An 18,993-nucleotide genomic window follows, 5' to 3' on the forward strand; every position below is an offset into this window, starting at 1 on the left:
ATCCCTGTTTTTACCTTCTAATAAATAGGCACAATGAACACATTCCAATCCTGGTGACACATTTAACTAAACACATTGGTCAAATGGTATTTCCGTGTCTCTGCTAGAACAGTTCTCCATAGAACATGAGAAAATTATGGACCTAGAACACCTCTGCAAGTCATCTGGTCCATCAGTCATCGCCCAAACCCCTCACAGTAATACTAACTTCAGCAACAGACCAGGTTGCACAGGGAAGTATTCAGTTACACTTTGAATATCTCCAAAGATAGGTATTTCAGACTGTCTGGACCCCTGCTGCAATGACTGATCATCTTCATTACGGTTTGTTTTTTTTTTTCCCCCAAATATCTAACTAGATTTTCCCTTCCTCAATGTGTCCATTGCCTTTGATCCTATCCCTCCGCACCCTCCCAAAATGAGTCGGGCTAACTTCTCCATGGTCTCCCACCAGCTTGTTGAAGACAGCTCTAGGATCCTCCCATGAGTCTTTTCTTCTGCAAGCCGAACAAAAACAGCTGAACAAAACCAGCTCCCTCTGCATCTCCTCATACATCACGTGCTCCAGCCCCCAACCACCTCGGTGGCCCTTCACCAGGCTCACTTTCAGATTGTCACCATCCTTATCGTACCAGAGATCCCAAACTGGGCACAGTACTCCAGATGTGGCCTCAAGTACCATCCCTCCCCTTAACCTGCTGGCCGTACTTCTGCTAACACGGCCTAGCAGGAGGCTGGCCTTCATCGCCACAAGGACACAACGCTGACGCACATTCAGCTGCCTACCAGCTTGCAAATCTTCTTTCCATGCAGTCGGTCCCCAGCCCACGCCATTGCACGCAGCTGTTACATCCCAGGTTCGGGGCTCTGCGTTTGTCTCGGCTGAACCTCACGCGGCTCTCCCCTTCAGCCCATCAGGGTGCCTTTGACTCACAGCCCTATTCTCTAGTTCGTCAGCCACAGCCCTCCCAATCTGCTACCACCCCAAGCTTGCTGAGAGTGTATTTGAGAATCAATGTCCCTAGAACTAAGAAGGGCTCGTCTCAGAAGTAAAAACTTCTAGGCGTAAGAGATCTCAAATGCCTTCTACGAAAGGACGCCCCTTCCCTATGTATTAACCATAGATTTAGTTATCTGAAAGCAGCATTGTCCACTTTGTAAGGAGCACTTAGAGCACAACTATAAAGCCAGACCTTAACTTTTCTTGAAGTATCACACCACTCAGTTTCTGAATCACAGTTCTGTGTAGACAGTGGCTGGATATAAGTTTTTTCAGGCCAGAGCTGGTCTGGGTAGGCATACAGTCTTCCTCTCAAATATGAAAGCACCATGAAGTTGAATAACCTCCAGGATTCAGCAGCTGTTTGTGTTTCAGAGCTTAGAAGCCATCTGTGTTTTGTTTCAGAGATCTCTTCATCTTGTACACAAGTCCTGTCTTTAAATATCTTATGGATAGCAGTGTTTTCCTCAGGCAAAACAGCATCCTTCTTCATGTCTGCTGCTGTCACTTCATTTTTTTTGTCTTTCTAGGCTGCTTTTGAACTAGCCTCGTCATTTCCACTGGGTTGCCCACATATACTATGGGCCCACTGTGCCCACTGCTCTGAATCTCCCACTGTTCCCAACCTACAGATTTGTTCTCACTTATCTAACAGAATGAAGTAAACAGAATTCCCTCCTACGAAAGGAAAAGCAAAATGATGTACAACCAAAATTACAGAGTAGTTTCACTCCAGTGAGTGAACAGAGGTAACACAACAATAAAGACCATTTCTCTAACATTTTTCTTCAAAAAAAGTTTCACTTGCCAAAGAGAAGAGAAATGCAAACCAAAAAAAATCATCCTGGTTGCTTAGCTATTATTTCTAGAACAGGCTCGTCAGAAAATTTCAGAAAGATGAATGTTTAAACAAACAGGATATAACCACAAAAAATTATTTTTTTTAATAGAATTGTTTCTATATAGTCTATAATTCTGTTACCAAAATAAATTGTATGGCTTTATGGACTACACCGTTGTTCACACAAAATTGTGTCTGCCCTGTAAGAGCACAGGAGATCAATTCCACCTCAACTATGGAATTATAAACCAAATCTCCAAGACACAGTACACACATTCATCTGAAGTACCAACATTATTTCTTAAAACTTGAATTTGGCAATCAACTTATCCATTCCCACTTTCTTCCAGAATAAGCATTGGTATTTCAAAATGCATGCCATATCTGAATTATAGAAAACCCTGAGAGGGCATAATCAAAGTTATGTTAATCAAGGTACCGGTGCTAGATGCCCACATCCTCGTCCAAAACTGCACCAGGGCTTAATGCATCTGGGAACACAGTACTACACACAAGCCTGCGCTTTACTGCTTGAATATTTCACCAGGGCCTACATAAATAGCAGTATAGTTTTTCATGACTGACATTCAGCACACTTAACACATTATGTTCTTCTGTCGTTTTGGGCTTGTTTTCACTTTTGGTGTTTTGGGGATACTTTTGTTTTAATCTACGCCCCTGGGTTGTTACTATACAAATACTTCCCTTTTCTTGTAGAGAAGTGCAGAAAACTCTCCAGTTCTCCATATGGAGAACTACAAAAGGCATGGACCTTGCAGGAAAAAGCAGAAATAACATAAGCCGTCTGTTTTCGTTTACAGTCTACAGCTTTAAAGTACATAACAGTGGTTTCCAACTATAACCAGGAATGCCTCTTAGTAAATGTTTCTGCACATGTATACCAAAACCAAGTTCCTAATTCTGCCATCCAGAGTCACTCCAGTCCGAGTGTTAATATGATTAAAAGCATGGAAGACATTGTGAGAATCAGTAACTCCCAATTTTATTTTTTTTTATAGGAAGATATCATGCTGCATCCTCAGTTCTGTATCCCAAAATGCCTACACTTTCATTTCAAACTTCTTTAAGAGTTTTTCAAAGCACTAAGAACACTACACTTAATCTAAGATAGCTGCAGCAGATATTAAGAACGTGAACATCAGATGGAAGTGAGCTACAGCACAAGTTACAGTTGCCAGCAGAGATGCCAGAATTGCTCTTTCAGTTACTTTCAGCCTACCCTAATTGGAAGATAAAACATGCTAAAAGGCAGTTTAGACCAAGTTAAACTATATTCTACCTGAAACTTAAAGCATAAACAGAGTCTCAGTGACTCAGTGCACTATCAGTAACTTGAGGTCTAGCTCAACTGCTTACCAACCTGTATCCTCTATCCTAACACTAACACATGTGCATCTAGCAGGCTCAGTACTATTACAAAACTTATTAAAAATAAACTTATATTTTTGTAGTGAGTAATAACTGGTTAATATTTCCTTGAGGTTAATCAGAAAGCAGAACCATTTATAGTTCAGTTATAGCTACAGCAGGTCTGGACATCACAGATTAAAATTTGCTTCCAACACCTATTCTATGTGGTATGAAACTTCAGAACCTCCTTATATGTACGATTTTGGTGTTTCACTTCATTTCTAAAATATTAAAGTTGAAGAAAATATTGATTTTTGAAAAGGACTTCACCATAAGTGACCTTATTTTTCATCAGTTGCCAAAGACTTCTGAAAAAAAACAACTCAACAAGTGTGTGGGTAAGGACGGGACGATGTCTTTGAAGGAAAGAGTACTCCGCTGCTCCTTTTTCCATTAACACTAGATTTGCTCAAGGTTAGCCAGGGAGCTTTACAGCTCCAGTCTGTAAAACGCATCCTGACATAACTGGCTAAATTCCCACAGTCTCATTAAACACTACATATATTCAAACGGAAAGCTCAAGCAATCATCAACAGCTGGTTTTAAGAATAAACAGCACCAAGAACTTCCCCTGGCCTGTTCATGAGCCAAATTAAATGGCAAAACTGACAATCTCAAAAACACTTACACTTTTACAAGGCTCAGCAGGCCCAGAAGCAAAACTAAGAGCAAATTCCCAAATATCCCAGAGAAACTTTCTGAAGGTATCCCGCCACCTCTGGATAGGGCTGCAGCAAGAAAGAACTCACGTGACAGAAGGAGAACCAGTCTTCCCCACACTGGGACTCTACCTCTGTAGGTGCTCTCCAGTTTTGTGCAAGTAAAAAAGATAACCAATGCTTTTTACTGCCTTGTTAAAGCAGAGTGAAAACTTAAGTCAAAGGCAGAGATAAGCTTACTAGGACTTAAGAAAACCAACAGGAGTGGAAATGAAGACTCACACTACCATGAATATATTATTTTCAGGAGGTCTAGAGGACTATCATTTCCAAGTTGACAATCCTCATGTTTCTTTGGCACGCTTGTGAAACAGTCACTGTCTACTTATTCACCAAGGCCACTAGGGAGCGTTCACAGCTTCTTTTGTAGGCAAACACCAGCAATCCTCCAGCAGCTTTTATTCTAATGAAACTCAAACCTCTTCGACCAAAAAAAAAAAAAGTTTGCTTTCACATGCAAAATAACTCCTAGTGCTTCCTCTAGAGCAGCAACTACACTGAGTAAAAGCCCGACCGCAGCTACTGCTGCATTTCTGCTTGTTCACTATGACTTAGCAAATTACTCTTGAAGGTACTATCCTGTCACATGCTTCAGTCCCCATCCATATGACCACAACAGATAAGGCCATGGTAATTTTTTGCCAACTGCCTCAACGCCACCCTATAGTCCTCTATGCTACTCACACCCCGATCTTGTTTCTCCTTTCCTAAGAACAATCCTTTTACTCATACAAATCACTTACTGAGCAAAGATGCAGGCAGATGCATTCCTTATTTCAGTAAGGAATGACATACCACAGAAATCTGATTAAATAAAAGCAAGACAAAGAGATAGAAAATTACGGAGAACAACAATCACTGGAACTGTTACTTATACCCTCCCCCGCTTTCATTTCTCTGCAGGCTCTTTGAAACTGAGACTGAACCATTCTTTAAACTGCTATAGAAAACATTTTTGTAAAAAATGTCTAACAAGTTACATTTAACAGGAGTTTCTTGCACACAGTTAGAAGCCACTCCAACCAAAATACAAGGAATGTTTCAACACATCAGATCTACTGCTGGAGCACTATTCCAAAGAGCATAGTATGTAGCCAATAAGGGAAATTATCATCACTAATTTCTCTTCTCTTGTTTAAGCTCCTGCTCAAAGAGGGTAGGAGGGGCAAAAAATTAAAGACAATTGTTCTTGGTTTCTTAGTTAAGACAAGACAATGATTAAGGCGTAACAAAGAACTAACAGGGAAGAAGGGGGTGGGAAAGACAGTTGGAGTATAGTTCCAGAGACATGGCAGAGTATTTAATCAACTATTAGAAAGTGCAATTTTTTTCCTCAAAACCTAAAGTTAAGACAGTCTCTGAAGAAAAATTCATTTGCATATTTATCTGAAAAACATCTGATTAAATAATTAAGTTAGTTAAGAAACTTAACAACTGCTCACCTGTCTGAACATCTATAACCATCTGATGGCCACCTCTCATTCCTGGTCGGCTGTCTTCCCCATCACCTTTAAAAAGAGAGGGAGGGGAGAGTTTTCCATTATAAGATTTTTTTTTTTAAACCAAAGAAAGATACAAACTCACATATGTCCTAAATACTATAAGGAAGCAGAGCAACTTAATAACTCATCATTCTTTAAACATTAGCACAACACTTTCTCCGGGTGGTATTCTTCTGTGCATTATAAAACTGTACAGTTTTGCATTGAATTATCTGCTGACTGCTAGTACAGATAGCTAAAGCGAATACAGTACTCTGCTGCAACTCTGAGAGGCTTCGAGCTTGAGAGTTCCCAAAGCATGCAGGTCCACACAACTGAGGTCTGAGCTATCTTTGCAGCTCTCCAGCAGTGAGGACACAGACAACCTTTTGCTCCCCTTCCATCTCTCCCCACCTGAGAGCTGCCTGAAGGCTAAGCAGTGAAAACAGATACTCAAACGACAATGTACCCATGGGATGGAAGCAAAGAGGCAATGGTATAGATACAGCATGGCTAGCTTTGCACCAATTACAAATTCTCACATAAGAGAATGCCAACTGTCCAAGTAAAGCAGCTTTCCAACCACTTTAGATATCTTAAGCACTCAGGACAGGTGTCAACTATGGGAAGCAACATTAGAAAGATAACCCTTATGGTGCTGGAAAAGAAATCTGCTTGTATTCGTAGACAACCCTTCCCAAGAGGTTTGGGTACAGTGCTACACGTTTGGCAATTGTCACGTTGAATCCTACATTTGCTGCATGACAGTGATTTTTGTACTCTGTAGTTAAGGCTACGAGTCTCCTCTCAAGGCAGAAAGCAATGGAAAAAGATCCTGCAGTTTAGATTTACTGTGCAACAGACCCAAGACTCCAAAAGACGCATCTCAAATTTCAAGTACTCCCTGTTAAGATAACGTATTCATTTGCCACTCTTTGGTGTACATTTAAGTTGACTCCATGCATTAAAACCAGCCATACAGGTAACTGCTCTCATGCTTAACCTATATTCTGAGATTTGTTTCTGAACTGATTAGCTATCCTTGAAGTTTCAGCTAGTGTTCCTGTAGTGTTCCTCACTCAACCACAAACCAGGCTGCATTTCACTGACTTTGCAGACAAATGCAAATTTTTCATAGATTAAACCATTCCCTGGAACAACTGTCCTAGAGGAAGCTTTCTTGCATCATTTTCTTGCTCAATATCCTCAAAGGAACAAGACAGAGCTGGCAGTACATGAGTTATATCTTAAGAAATGTCCTTACCTTTGGTGCTTTTGGGGATGATCTGCCCCCAGCGAGGTTTGTATTCTTGTTGACTGATATACTGATTGAATAAGCCATCTGCAAAACAAAAATTTTGCAGGATGAAATGTTTATACTTCCATTACAGCAAAATCACTTTTAATGCAGGTAACTTCAGCCTAACACAATCCAGTATGCTACTCCAAAGCCTTTATTTTCAGTAAATTCTCTATATATGTCAGTTAGTTTGTTAAACTTGTTAATGAACTGAATGAGTACACACTAAAATAAAAAGAATACTCATTACTTGATCAATCAAGAATTACCCAGTTTGCCTGCCAGGTCACACCAATTGTCTATAAATCTCCAGTGTGGTGTATTTAATTAAGAATAGAATCCCTCCCCCTTATTCAAGCAAAACGAAAGTTGCGAGTACATGTACAATCCAACCATTTTAGTACATTTTAAGTTAAAACTAGGTCAGGCAGCATCTCTGGAGCTTCATCTAAGAAGAAAAGGGAAGAAAAGCAGATTGTTTAAATGCTATGATATGGGACAACCAAGCACTGAATGAAAAACAAACTAATAGTTTACATTCTCTTCAGAGAGTTAAGAAAGAAGAGAAACAGAAGACGCGTTAGGTCACTGGCCAGATGTGCCAACTGCATCATTTCTCTAAGAAGCATTAACTCCAGCACCCTATTCAAGCTCCCCTTATGCCTACCCCCCTCCCTCTGTACATGTACCACATTTCATCTCTTCAGCATCCAGAGGTCAGTTCCTAATTCTGGTTACACGGTATCAGTCTATCACATAAATGTTAATTTTTTGAAAAGGAGATTCAGAACATGCACGGTCTCTGGGACCACTCTTCAGTCTGGGAAGGGCTTGGCAAGCATTTGGGGAACCTGTTGCTATTGTTCTTCAAATGTCTCCTCTAAAAAAAAAAATCTACCTTACCTTCTGCAGGCACAACAAACTATTAGACCACTAATGGCCAGCCTCTTACCCCCACCACCCATTGGCCACCCATTACCCCACCACCTCAAGATACAAGCTCTTCATGACAAGCATTTCTTCCACATTTATGCATTACCTGAAATAAAAAATGGGAGTTCAGACACCCAGTTTACATCACTAGTACAGTGATAACTACCACAGGCAGATTGAGGACTCAAATGATAGATTTACACAGTTTTGTATTGAAACAGTACATTGCACATACACCGCTCAGATGTAGGATGCATTCAGGGGTCCTAAATCACGTAATACTCAACAGCTATGCTCTTTGGTAGAACGGTACTCAGCAAAATTGCTCAAGAATCAGTTTTACATTCCCCAGCAGAGAAAGGAAAAATGAAATTACTAAGTTGCATCTAATACTTTTTAGTTCTTCCGATCCCAGTAATTGCGGCTTTGAGGTGAGAATTTAACAGATTAGGAATGCCTTCATTTATTTATAGAAAATCCCTTGGTAGGCATACAAACAAAAAAGAATAAGCCTTACTGCACACATCCCTATTTATTTACAAAAAGGTAAAAATCTTTGTTAAGCATGACACAATGTTCAGATAATACTTTAAAGTGTTTCCTGGCATCCTGTAGTTTGTTGTGACTGAAATCCAGGTTTTAATTAAAAACTGAAGCCAGCAAGTACTTCCTGGGAGAAGATGAATACTCTATTTAGAGACCATCTAATAGGAAAATAAGGACACTCAAGAGCTCCTGAAAGGTGTTGAATTTGGTCTTAAAATATAAAACTGCTTTCAACTTCCATAAATTCAACTCTGCAATTTTTTCAAATTAAATACTCTGTGAAAGCAGGGCAGATTTTACTTTCACCTGTCTTCAAGCCAAAAACATCAGCTCTCTCCTAGCATTAGGTAATTGAGGAAAGCCAAAAGTTTGCTCAACGAATGTAGAAAAGTGGTTTATTTTGGTCATATGAGTAGGGTTCTTAACTCCCACTTCTTCAGCATTTATGATGTTGGGACAAGACATGAGAGGCTTTAAGCGTGAGATTTCATGAATTCTGATTCAAAAAAGCCAACTTCCAACAGAACAAATGCATGCGCTGTAAGAAATCCCATACTGACTCAGGCAGATTTTTCTAGCCACAAACCTAGACAGAAATCCAGCCTTTTGGTTATCATTAGAGCGTTCGGTCTTCAAGACAGAACGCAAAATTGTATTTATCCCTATGGCAGCCAATAGATAATTGGACATAAATAGCTCAACAGGATGAATTACACCACATACGATCTGAAAGGGTGATTTAACCTCTCTCCCATGCTCAACACCCACAGGCTGCACTTGTCAAGATATGACACTTCTCCCCTACTGTGCCTTCAGCCTCTTTTAATAATGCTTCTTGTCTTCCATGGGACATTGGTTTGGAAATACTCCAACTTGCTTCCCAGAAATGTTTCTTTCTGCTGGAAGCAGTTCCACATTCATTCTACTTGCACTGCAAACCAGCAGCAGCTTGTTTTGGAAGCTGAATCACCACCTGTCTGACACCACCAGGGGAAAAAAGGAGGATTTCTAGGTGGATTCTGTATCCAATGCCAGACCTATTCTAGCACACTCCTTATTTTTCATGCCAGGATAGCACTGCTGACCAAAAGGTCTCCAAAGCTTCTGCAAGGCACTGAAGATCAGATCTAGGCCTGCTCAGGTTTGTCAGCTGTTTCAAATGAATCAGTAGTTTAAACTAAATTTCAAGGATCCTGTATTAAAAAAAAAAAAAAAAAAAGTGTTATGTGCAAGTTTTTAAAGCAAGTCTTTTCCTTCACTCGAGGCCTCTCATTTCGATGTCCATGTTTACTCTCTAAAATCACAGCCAAAACCAGTACTTTTATTTTGTACTATTTTCAAGCCCTTCGCAGCAAGTTGTGACGCATTTTGGATGTAACAACATGAAGTTCACAGTGGTTAAAGCTTAGTCAATTCAACCTCCCTGATAACCGAAGCCTTTATTTTGTCAGCCAATTACAGGTTACCTAGAAAGGACTAGGACAAACATTGCGGACAAAAACATTTAACTTGCTGAAGCCAATCAGGAACAAGTAAAAGTTGTATTAAGTTTCTTCTTAGACAACATGCATCTTTAGATAGGATTACGAAAAATCTATTCACTTCACTGCCAATGGCTGAAAAAACTTCAGAGTGGCATTTAGCCCATAATTTCTGGGTGTTGGGGTTTGTTTTTTTAAGATTTTTATTGAACCAAAGAAAAATACCCAAAAGACCTAAACAGACTGAGGGTTTTATAGTCACAAAAATCCTTCTAAAGAAAAGCTGAAGCAGAAAACAAAGATGACACCAGATAAAAATCCAGCCATTACTCCACAGTTTCCTCAAGACATGGGAGCAACAAGGAAACACACAATTTTTTCCAGCCTCAAAGCTGTAACATTCTCTTGTACTTTCTTCTTAACAAATACGAAACAAGGTATGCCTTCAAATCCCTAGAATATACGCTGCTTCTACACAAACCCTACCACCTACTTACCATAGGCTTTGGATCCCTATCAAGCCTCTCCCCTCCATATATCCCAGTCCTACAGAGCAGCAAGCCAGCATCCATACTTTCTCAGAACCGAATCCAAACATATTTGATGGTAAAATTAAGGTATACATGTCTGTCTAGAGCTTCCAGGAGACTACAACTGCTCCTGTGCATCCCAAGTTTTGGGAGACATTTGAGCCTGCAGGCTGTGCATCACAACTTCTTGTTTGTCATCCGGGGCTGACTTGTCAACAGATAAAAACGTATCACATACTGACACAAGAACTGCCCAGAAGGAACACCTCGGTCCCCAGAACACTAATATGAAACTATCAGATCTTCAATCCATTTCAAGGAGCTTTCTATGTCTACAGTAGCTGCAAACAGTTCAACTAAATAATTTGCACTCCACATACTCTCTGTAGGAATATTAAGCAGATTTTTTTCTTCAATAATATAGGCCATCTGAAAGCTATAGGAATGAATCCAAATGTGAAGCATTTGAACCAAGTCTGTGAACCAGCTGAGATTTAGGGAACCTTTTATTTTTGAGAGGAAGTCAGGCAGCTGCCAGAGTTTCCATTTGCCCATTTTCTAAGTGTAATGCACAAGTCAAAAGAATCTGCGGGAAAAGTGTGGCTGCCTGCCACTGAGCTCTCAAAAGAAATCATCTGGTGATGTGAGGTGGAAGACAGCGTTCATCATTAGCAATGCAAAAGAACAAGAGTTAGCTCTGCTAGCACTAATTCTTGACCACCTACTCTTTTTCTACATGACTAAGCCTATGGAAATAACCTGCGAGAGATGCATTGCATTTCACTTTTTAAATACCTACCACTGCAAATATTAGCCTCTACAGAAGACATTTTAGGCTGAACCGAGTATGCAGTATCTCTGTCAACCTCATTGCACTTGTTTGTTCCTTTAAGGCAATGAACTCTCAGATCAGCAAGAGGTCAGAAGTTCACATATTCATGTCCAGTCTGTTACAGAACAGTTTGCTCTTTGAACAATTTCAGGGATAATTTAAGGATCTGTATATCTCAATTAACTCTACACTTCAAGTACAGTACATGGACCATACGCAGGACTAAAGTTAATCTGCTTTTATTTGGAAAAACAACACATCAGAGAGGAGTTCAGTCATAAGAACACCCACACCTTAGAGACTAAGCAGCAAGCTATAGAGACTTCACAACAAAGCTGCTAAGAAAATAAAATGGTAAAATGTTGGGTGCTAACGAGCCTCTTTCAAACAGAGGATTTTGAGAGAGATACAGAACTGAGTAAAGACAGGTAACTGCGGAGGACCACAAGGAGCAGACGGTAGCAATACTACAGGACAACATGTTGAAGGCTGAAAACACGTATTCCCATCCTACCAAGAAGAAGGACCCAGCTGTTAAATACCAGCTACATCCAACACCCTGACTTGACTGTCATCTTGTACAACTCCGGACAAACTATTCCAGCTGCAGTTTCAGTTTTTTTGAGGCTATCAGAAGAGGTTTGTCCTATCCTCTCTCCCGTCGTAGCCCGATCAGCTCCCTGACCTGGTTTGCCATGTGGCAGCACAAGCACCAGTGCCAGCAAACGAGGGGCCAGGGGACACACTGTCCTGAGTAAGGGCAGGATTGACCCAGTTAGTAAAAACCCGCAGTTGTGTCAGCTTAAAGCAAATATGAGATACAGCCTCAGTGTCTCGGGACAGATAGCACTTCTCTCCGAAGGGTGCTGGGAGGCAACAGAGCTTTAAATGGGTACAAAAGCTGAAGACAGCATAAAGAATTACAGAAGGATGGGGGAAGGAAGGTTAATATATTCAAAGACAAGCAAAATCATTAAGGATGAGCAACAGAGCAATGGGAGATGCATACACTGACATTTAACTTCAGCTAGCCAGGTGCCAGATTAAAAGGATGCAATATAAACATCCTCATGCATATTATTCTGTCCCTCAGAAGCAGTTACAAAACTTAATGATGCTACTTGAAGACTCTTCTGCTAAGTTATCCACTACCTGTTACTAGAAATACTTGCTTCTGTACTTGCTGGAACAGAAAAGGACTGATAAAACAAGCCACAGCACATTTCTCTAGTTTGCTTAAGTGACACCACATTCCTCTGCCTCCAAAAAGGGACATGATTACAAGAACCAGGGAAGCAGGATTTTTCACATCAAATCTAACAAGAAGCAAGTGTCTGTTTGTCAGACGGTACAATACAAGACCTACAGTTTTCTACCAGGCAAGTCCTTTGCCAGTACTTCCACACCTGGAAAAGCTGAGCACTGCAGACATCACCCCACTCTCAACATACAAGGGGAAACAGAAACACCACCTCAGCTCAAGTCCTAGGTAAAAACTGCTGGATAGAATAAATGCAATATGTTCAGTATTAAGTAGTAGAAGAAATTAATATATAACAGCTCAAAAAAATGAGGCCACAAACACTTCATTAGTGCCCAAGGAAAAAAAAAAAAAGTCCATTTCTGAGGGAACTTTTTCAGCACATTCTAGACTTCTAGAAAAATTCCATTCAAGAAATAGCTTCTACTACAGCCTGCAATGAAGTGGAAAGAGGACGGCCTCTAGGCACTGACAAGATTAAGCCACAGCCAAGGCAGGAGACCAATGCATTGATAAAATCATGACCATCAGCACATAGTACTCCTCTGGCTCTCAGCAGATCCTGCCTCACGTTGGTGGGCTCATCAGCTCCCCCCAGACACTCATGTCTTTCAGAAACACTGCAAAGACAGCAACAGCCAGCCACAGCTCCCTGCTGCTTTTTCATCCTGCAACTCTCCCTCGCCCTTAAGATTCAGGAGGAAGCTGCCAGTTGCAAAATGCCCCTGCATTGCAGGAAGCTGTTCACGCTCCCATCCCAGCCAACACTACATTGTCTCAGGACGGCAGGCAACACTCAGGAGGGCGAGGATGAACGCTGGCAATTCCATCTCAATGCTTGTAGCTGCTCAGGAAGCTCAACGCAGGGCAGAGCTCAGCTGTTCTATCTATATAGTCGAGAAACCTTGAGCCAAAACCCATAGAAAGCCATTTACTGCAGTTTTTCATGATCTGTTGCAATAAGCTCGCTAATGCTCTGCTTAGTTGAACAGCTTATTCACAAAAAGATGGTGAGTTTTCATGGAAGACAAACCTTGATTTGAAAGCTATCATTTCTAACATATCATGAGAACCAGTTCCAACTCTAGTGGTACAAATCGCACTGAAGGAGTCAAGCAGGTACACTGGCATCTACCCAAAAAGTATCACAAAATGACTGATTAGCACAGAATTAGAAAAAAACATCTCTGGCGCCACACATCCATGAAATGGGTCCACTAAGCCCCTAACTACTGGCACCAGACACAAGGTTCTCTTCTTACGCCAATACAAGTTTCCCATAAAGAGCGAAGCACTACACTCACAGCCAAGACCACCTCTGTTTATCAGACTGTGACCCAAAATCACTGCACAGGTCTTGGGAGACACTTCAGTGCAATAGTCCAACTCTTTTTGTATCCCATTCTAACAAAAGAAAGTGCATCTCCCCTATTTTAGGAGTTGGAAGCTTTCAACTTAGAAGCTCTCAAGTAGAGGATTAATAGTAGTTACAATGAAACCAGCTGCCAATGCCTGGCTCTGCAAGGGAAAACAGGCTCTGCCTCCAGTCACTGTGACTTCTACATCATTCTCCAAGGTCTATTTTCCCCACAAGCAAAGACAGCATTCTCATTCAAATACAGCTGAAAACTGCTGAAACACCTACTAGGCGGTAAGCTCTAACCAGAAACCATGATGCAGATCACTACTGAGAACCCAGGTTTTATACTTCCCTGCTCACCACTCCAGTGACTTTTCTGATAGTTAAGCCCACCTTCAGCTTGCCAGCCACTTACATGAAGAACTTTTCTTTACCCACTCAAGTGCACCACATTGCCATCTCCAGGGGAAAGAGACTCCAAAAGCATCAGTGACAAGAGATTTCATGACTGAACTTTTAGACTTCATCATACACACACTCACAAGTCCAAAAGCCAACAGTACACCACACTAGTTATGAAATAGTACATGGACTAGCCAATTCCACCACTAAGTACAATAACATTAAAAGCAGTAACATTTCAATACTTTTTTTTAATTAACATGGCAGATCCCTCTGATTCTCTTACCATTGACAGCTTTTTCTATCAGTTCTTCACAAGCATCGAAGTCTCCCTTCAACACCAGTTTGTCATGCAGGTCTGTCAACATAGGGTGCTCCAGAGCAATCTTGGTTTTCTTCTGCAGCGACTCAAAAGCTTCAGTGTAGTTGTGCTGACGAAAATGCTTTAGGCAAAGGCGAATGGCTTCCTGTTCACGGTACTACTGGAACACAAGAAAACCTATGAGACATGTAGATTTTTCTTTTACCAGCACTGCTGGGGAGTACCTGTGAACCTTCCTGGAGACAGAAGCAGGATCTCTTATACACACTGCACATAAATTGCTCACGAGCTTACAGAGGAACGCTATATGAAAGACATTACAAGCTGTGCAGGCATCTACTTTCCAACAGTATAGAAATTATACAACTTGGTATCATCCAATTTAATAAGCATAGAAGAAGAGAGTGCACAGTGTCCCAGATCTCTGGAGTGACCATTATTTCCCCCCCATCTGCTTGGCCCTGCTGTTCGAGGCCTACACGAAGTACAGAGCAGGAAAAAGCCTTCGCTATCAGCGTTACATAATTTGATTGTATGACTCTTACATAACAAAATAATTTAGAAGAGTAAGTAGGTCACAGCTTTTCTAGAAGCAGAAGAAAAAAAAAAAAAACAACACAAGAATAGGAATACTTGCAATGACCACTGCTTCAGCAATGGAAAGGCAGAAGTCAGGGCTGACCCCAAATCCTGCGGGTTCGCAAGGGTTTCGGATCAATGGCAGCAAGGATTTACATGCACGCCAAAGTTTTACTTTCAAAATTTTCCTATGCATCTTGAAGCAGAACCCCTGCTTTCATACTGCAGATGAACCAAAGCTGCCCATTTCCCACTCAGCTGTGGGAAGGCGTGAGAACGGCTAGAGAAACCCACGCTGGGTCAAACATCCAGGCACAGAAATATGAGGGAACAGTAAACTCATAAGAGCTACAGCTTGTGCTGTTAACCTATCAAATCATCCACTGCATTTTCAAAGCTGCTAACAATATGCATAAGTAACACAGATTTTTAAGTTGTTAAGTAGCAGAACCACTCATTTTAAATAGACTCTTCAAACCTAAATTTTAAGGCATTAAAGAAAAAAATAATCTCTATTTCCGTCTTCAACACACATCTACTCTGGTAAAAAGCAAGTGTACCTTTAAGCATCTATAAGACTGATCAAATTACAGACAAAAGATTTTACTACTAAATGGACACCACTGCTAAAAGTGAAGTTCATAGTATTTAAATGAATAGAATCTTTCTGAAAACCTAGAACTAACACTGACATTCAACAAAAATTAGTGCTCTCAAAATAATGGCTCTATAGCAAGAATCTCATAAACTGAAGCAGCTAAAAAGAAACACGGCCATGTGCTATATTTTTAGTTCTTAATCCATCAGTATTTCACAGCTGCAAATAGCCAGAACTATGCATTTTTAGAAAATCAGTTCCCAGCCCACATGAAAAAGGCCAAGGACAAGTACTGATAAAAATGCAAGACTGTAGTAAAGGAATACTAAAGCTGAAAGAGTTTTACAGCACAACCAGAAAAAAAACCTTCTTTTTTTTTTCTAAGAGATACCCAAAACATTGTCTTGAAGCAAATATTCACTTACATCAGTCAAGGCCAAAACCACATTAGATTCTTTGTTGCTCAAAGGGATAGCAAGCAAGAGGATAGCTGCACACCAGTAATAACCAGCTTCTGCACTTTCAGCTCCTCTAGTTTAGACATTAGACAAAATTCAGACTTGGTGTATTTCCATTGAGCCTCTCATGACTGATAGGCTTAGCTTATAAAACATGAAATTACTGTTGAATGCAGGTTGGCCACTCGATGCAATATAAAAGTTTGTATTCAAGTGACACCATAGTAGTACTTCAGAAGTTAAATGTTAAAACTTTTTTTTATGCAAAAAGGTGTATAAAAGTATATAAAAGGCTCCTTTTTAAAAGCTGTCATACAGGTTTAAAGAGATGACAACCCAAATAATAGCTTTGATCTGAAGCTGTAAATAATTCCTATGGTTAAAAACGTAACAAGAGCATGAGTCTAAGATATTAACACTGTCAAATACACTAGCAGAATTAAAAATATTTAAGTGTTCATTATCAAAACCAAAAGTGATAGCCATCGATAAACTGCCACTTCTTAGTTGCTAAAGTATGCCCACTCTTCAGTAAAAGCAAAGTGGTTAAGGCTTTCAGGAGGCAGTAGGCTGAGCTGGTCAGCAAAGAGAAAGCAGTAGGGAGGGCACTGAGGAGCGCGCTTGCTGCTTTGAGTCCTTATCTGTTACCCCCAACTCCACTCCCTTCAGGAAAGAGGTTTTGTTGGTTGAAGCACACACAACAAAAAGGATGGGCAACTTCATGTAGAACCTTCTTCTCATCTGATGTCTCAGGCAGTAAAGAATTATTAGATTTCAAAGCCTTTGAGACTTCCAAGAACATGCATGAAAATATTCACACCATCTCAAAGAACTGGAAGAAACAGGTCAACCCTTCTGCCTTTCCCCAAATATGGGTCAACACATATCCTCCTATGTGGATCCGGCAACAGCGGCCTCTCAGGACTGCGAGAAAGAACATCAATGAGACATGCACTCATCACCAAAAACTTGGCAACTGATCCTAGTAGAGCCCAAACAATCATGACTAAGTCTCTGCCTTGCTGCTTTAGGGCTCTAAGCTTTAGAAGAACAATGCTGGCACCCCTTGAAGCAGCTGTCACTACATACATGCTGAACATGAGAAGTGTTGATTCCGTGGAATAAGATGGAACAAAACAGATGCTGACATCATCATCAAATGGCTCCTGACCAAAAAATATAAAAATCAGAGCTTCCTAGTTGCAGCAACCAGTCAAAAAAGCCAGCGAGACCACCATGTGCAGAGGCAGCAGAAAGAAAACAGAAAACCATCAGCAGCCTCTGTCAACCGGTCTTTTCAGAACTGGACATCAGTAATCAGCAGACAACCCAATATCACTTTAATCATAAAGCAGCTACAGACAATTTCCACTGTGACTGTTAGTACTGTTTTTAAATCCTCCATGAAGAAGGTTGTGGTGTTGGTATAAACACGTATGAGCCAGATAGCATGGCCACAAGGTTTCTTTACCACACTGGCAGCACCATAAACTGGCGAGGGAGTCTTAGTACTACCACACACAATCTTTATCTCCCTTTAAGTTTTTCCTTCTGGAAGCAGAGATATGCTGTTCCAGTACTCAGTCTTATTCAGCTGGGAAAGATGTCTTCTCTGCAACACAATATGAATTTCATTAATTGTTCCAGAAGATCTATGCATAAAAAGCAGCAACAAAATGAATTCTGGTTGTCAATGTGCACTTCCCTCCCACAGAAGAGGCATCCGTTGTACTCAATTAAATACAGTTTATACAAATAATGTTTAGAACCCTTTGAACTTTCTGTCTATCAGAGTGACAAACGGCATATCTCACAGTCCAGTGGCATCAGCTCCCCTCTGTTCCAGAGTACTCAGCAAAAAGACAGTAAGAGGGAAACATCAGAAGTGCAAGGAGCAGCAACAGGAAAGACACCAACATGGATTCTCTTTAAAACAAGCTCATTTTTATACCCTGTAACAAAAGCTGCATATATAACCCGAAAGGCTCTAGGCTCACATATAGCTCTACAGAAAGACTGGTATGGTAAAAGAGTGACTAATCTAAAGGCAAGTAGAGGGAGAAATGAAATCTGTTTTTGTTAAGTTCATTTCCCTTCCAGTACAAATACTATTTTACTAATACTGTCCCGTTTGACTCAGTGTTCCTTTCTTTTATATTTTTCTTGTGATGTGTACCTAGCAGGCTTTTTCTTGTAGGGTTTTTGGGGTAGGTTTTTTTTGGTTTGTTTTTTTTTTTTAGTGGTGGTGGTTTGGGGTTTTTTGGGGGTGTTTTGTTGTTTTTTGTTAAAGAGAATAAGCAGATACAATTCAAAAAGATTCACTTAAGAGTCAAAGTCAGCCATGTGGTTTGCGTTTTAACTATGCGTGTTTGTTGTTTTAATAGCTGATATTCAAGGAATGAAAAGGTCACGTAATTCCAGTAAGAGAAGTTTCACAAGATTTTTGAGACTACAAATCTTCAAACAGACATCTAAAATGCAGGCCTACCTTGCTGTACCAGTTGAGGCACGGTTGGACCACATCTGGATCATCAATGCCATTAAGTTCAACATACCAGATACTAAAATTGAAGCTAGGTCCCCAGGATAAGAGTGGAACTGGAGAAGAAAGGAAAAGGAGAAAAAGGATGCATAAACATCTAACAACCACTGCATTAGTCTCATCAGGCTATACATAGTACTATTTCAACAGAATACATTTAAAAGGTTACAGAAAATTCAGTATTTCTGATTTGACATAAGTTCTAGTTCATTTAAGTAAGCTTAGAAAAATTACCAAATAAGTCATGTTAAAGTTGTCATTTAAAGTAACCTGTGCCAAGCAACTTTAACACAGCAGATCATTACAAAGCAGAAGCTTGCTTTAAGCAAAAGAGCAAAAATACTATCATTTAGAGCAGCTCAAAGAGGCAACAAGCT

At 40.4% G+C, this 18,993-nt stretch overlaps 1 protein-coding gene across 6 annotated transcripts in view; it reads right to left on the reverse strand.

Annotated features, from left to right (window-relative positions):
• MKLN1 (muskelin 1) overlaps positions 1–18,993 on the reverse strand; it is a 97,204-nt gene that overhangs the window by 48,604 nt on the left and 29,607 nt on the right. For 5 of the 6 annotated variants that reach the window (XM_030015514.2, XM_041123759.1, XM_030015516.2 and 2 more), the window contains 4 exons: positions 18,563–18,672; positions 14,404–14,596; positions 6,737–6,814; positions 5,434–5,499 (listed from right to left, as the gene is read on the reverse strand). In XM_030015514.2, the coding sequence (XP_029871374.1) occupies positions 5,434–5,499; positions 6,737–6,814; positions 14,404–14,596; positions 18,563–18,672 (447 nt within the window). Of the gene's footprint in view, positions 1–5,433; positions 5,500–6,736; positions 6,815–14,403; positions 14,600–18,562; positions 18,673–18,993 lie in introns of all 6 variants that reach the window. The other variant, XM_030015517.2, reaches the window with a different exon arrangement.

Source organism: Aquila chrysaetos, chromosome 5, assembly GCF_900496995.4.
Source record: "Aquila chrysaetos chrysaetos chromosome 5, bAquChr1.4, whole genome shotgun sequence".
NCBI lineage: Eukaryota > Metazoa > Chordata > Aves > Accipitriformes > Accipitridae > Aquila > Aquila chrysaetos.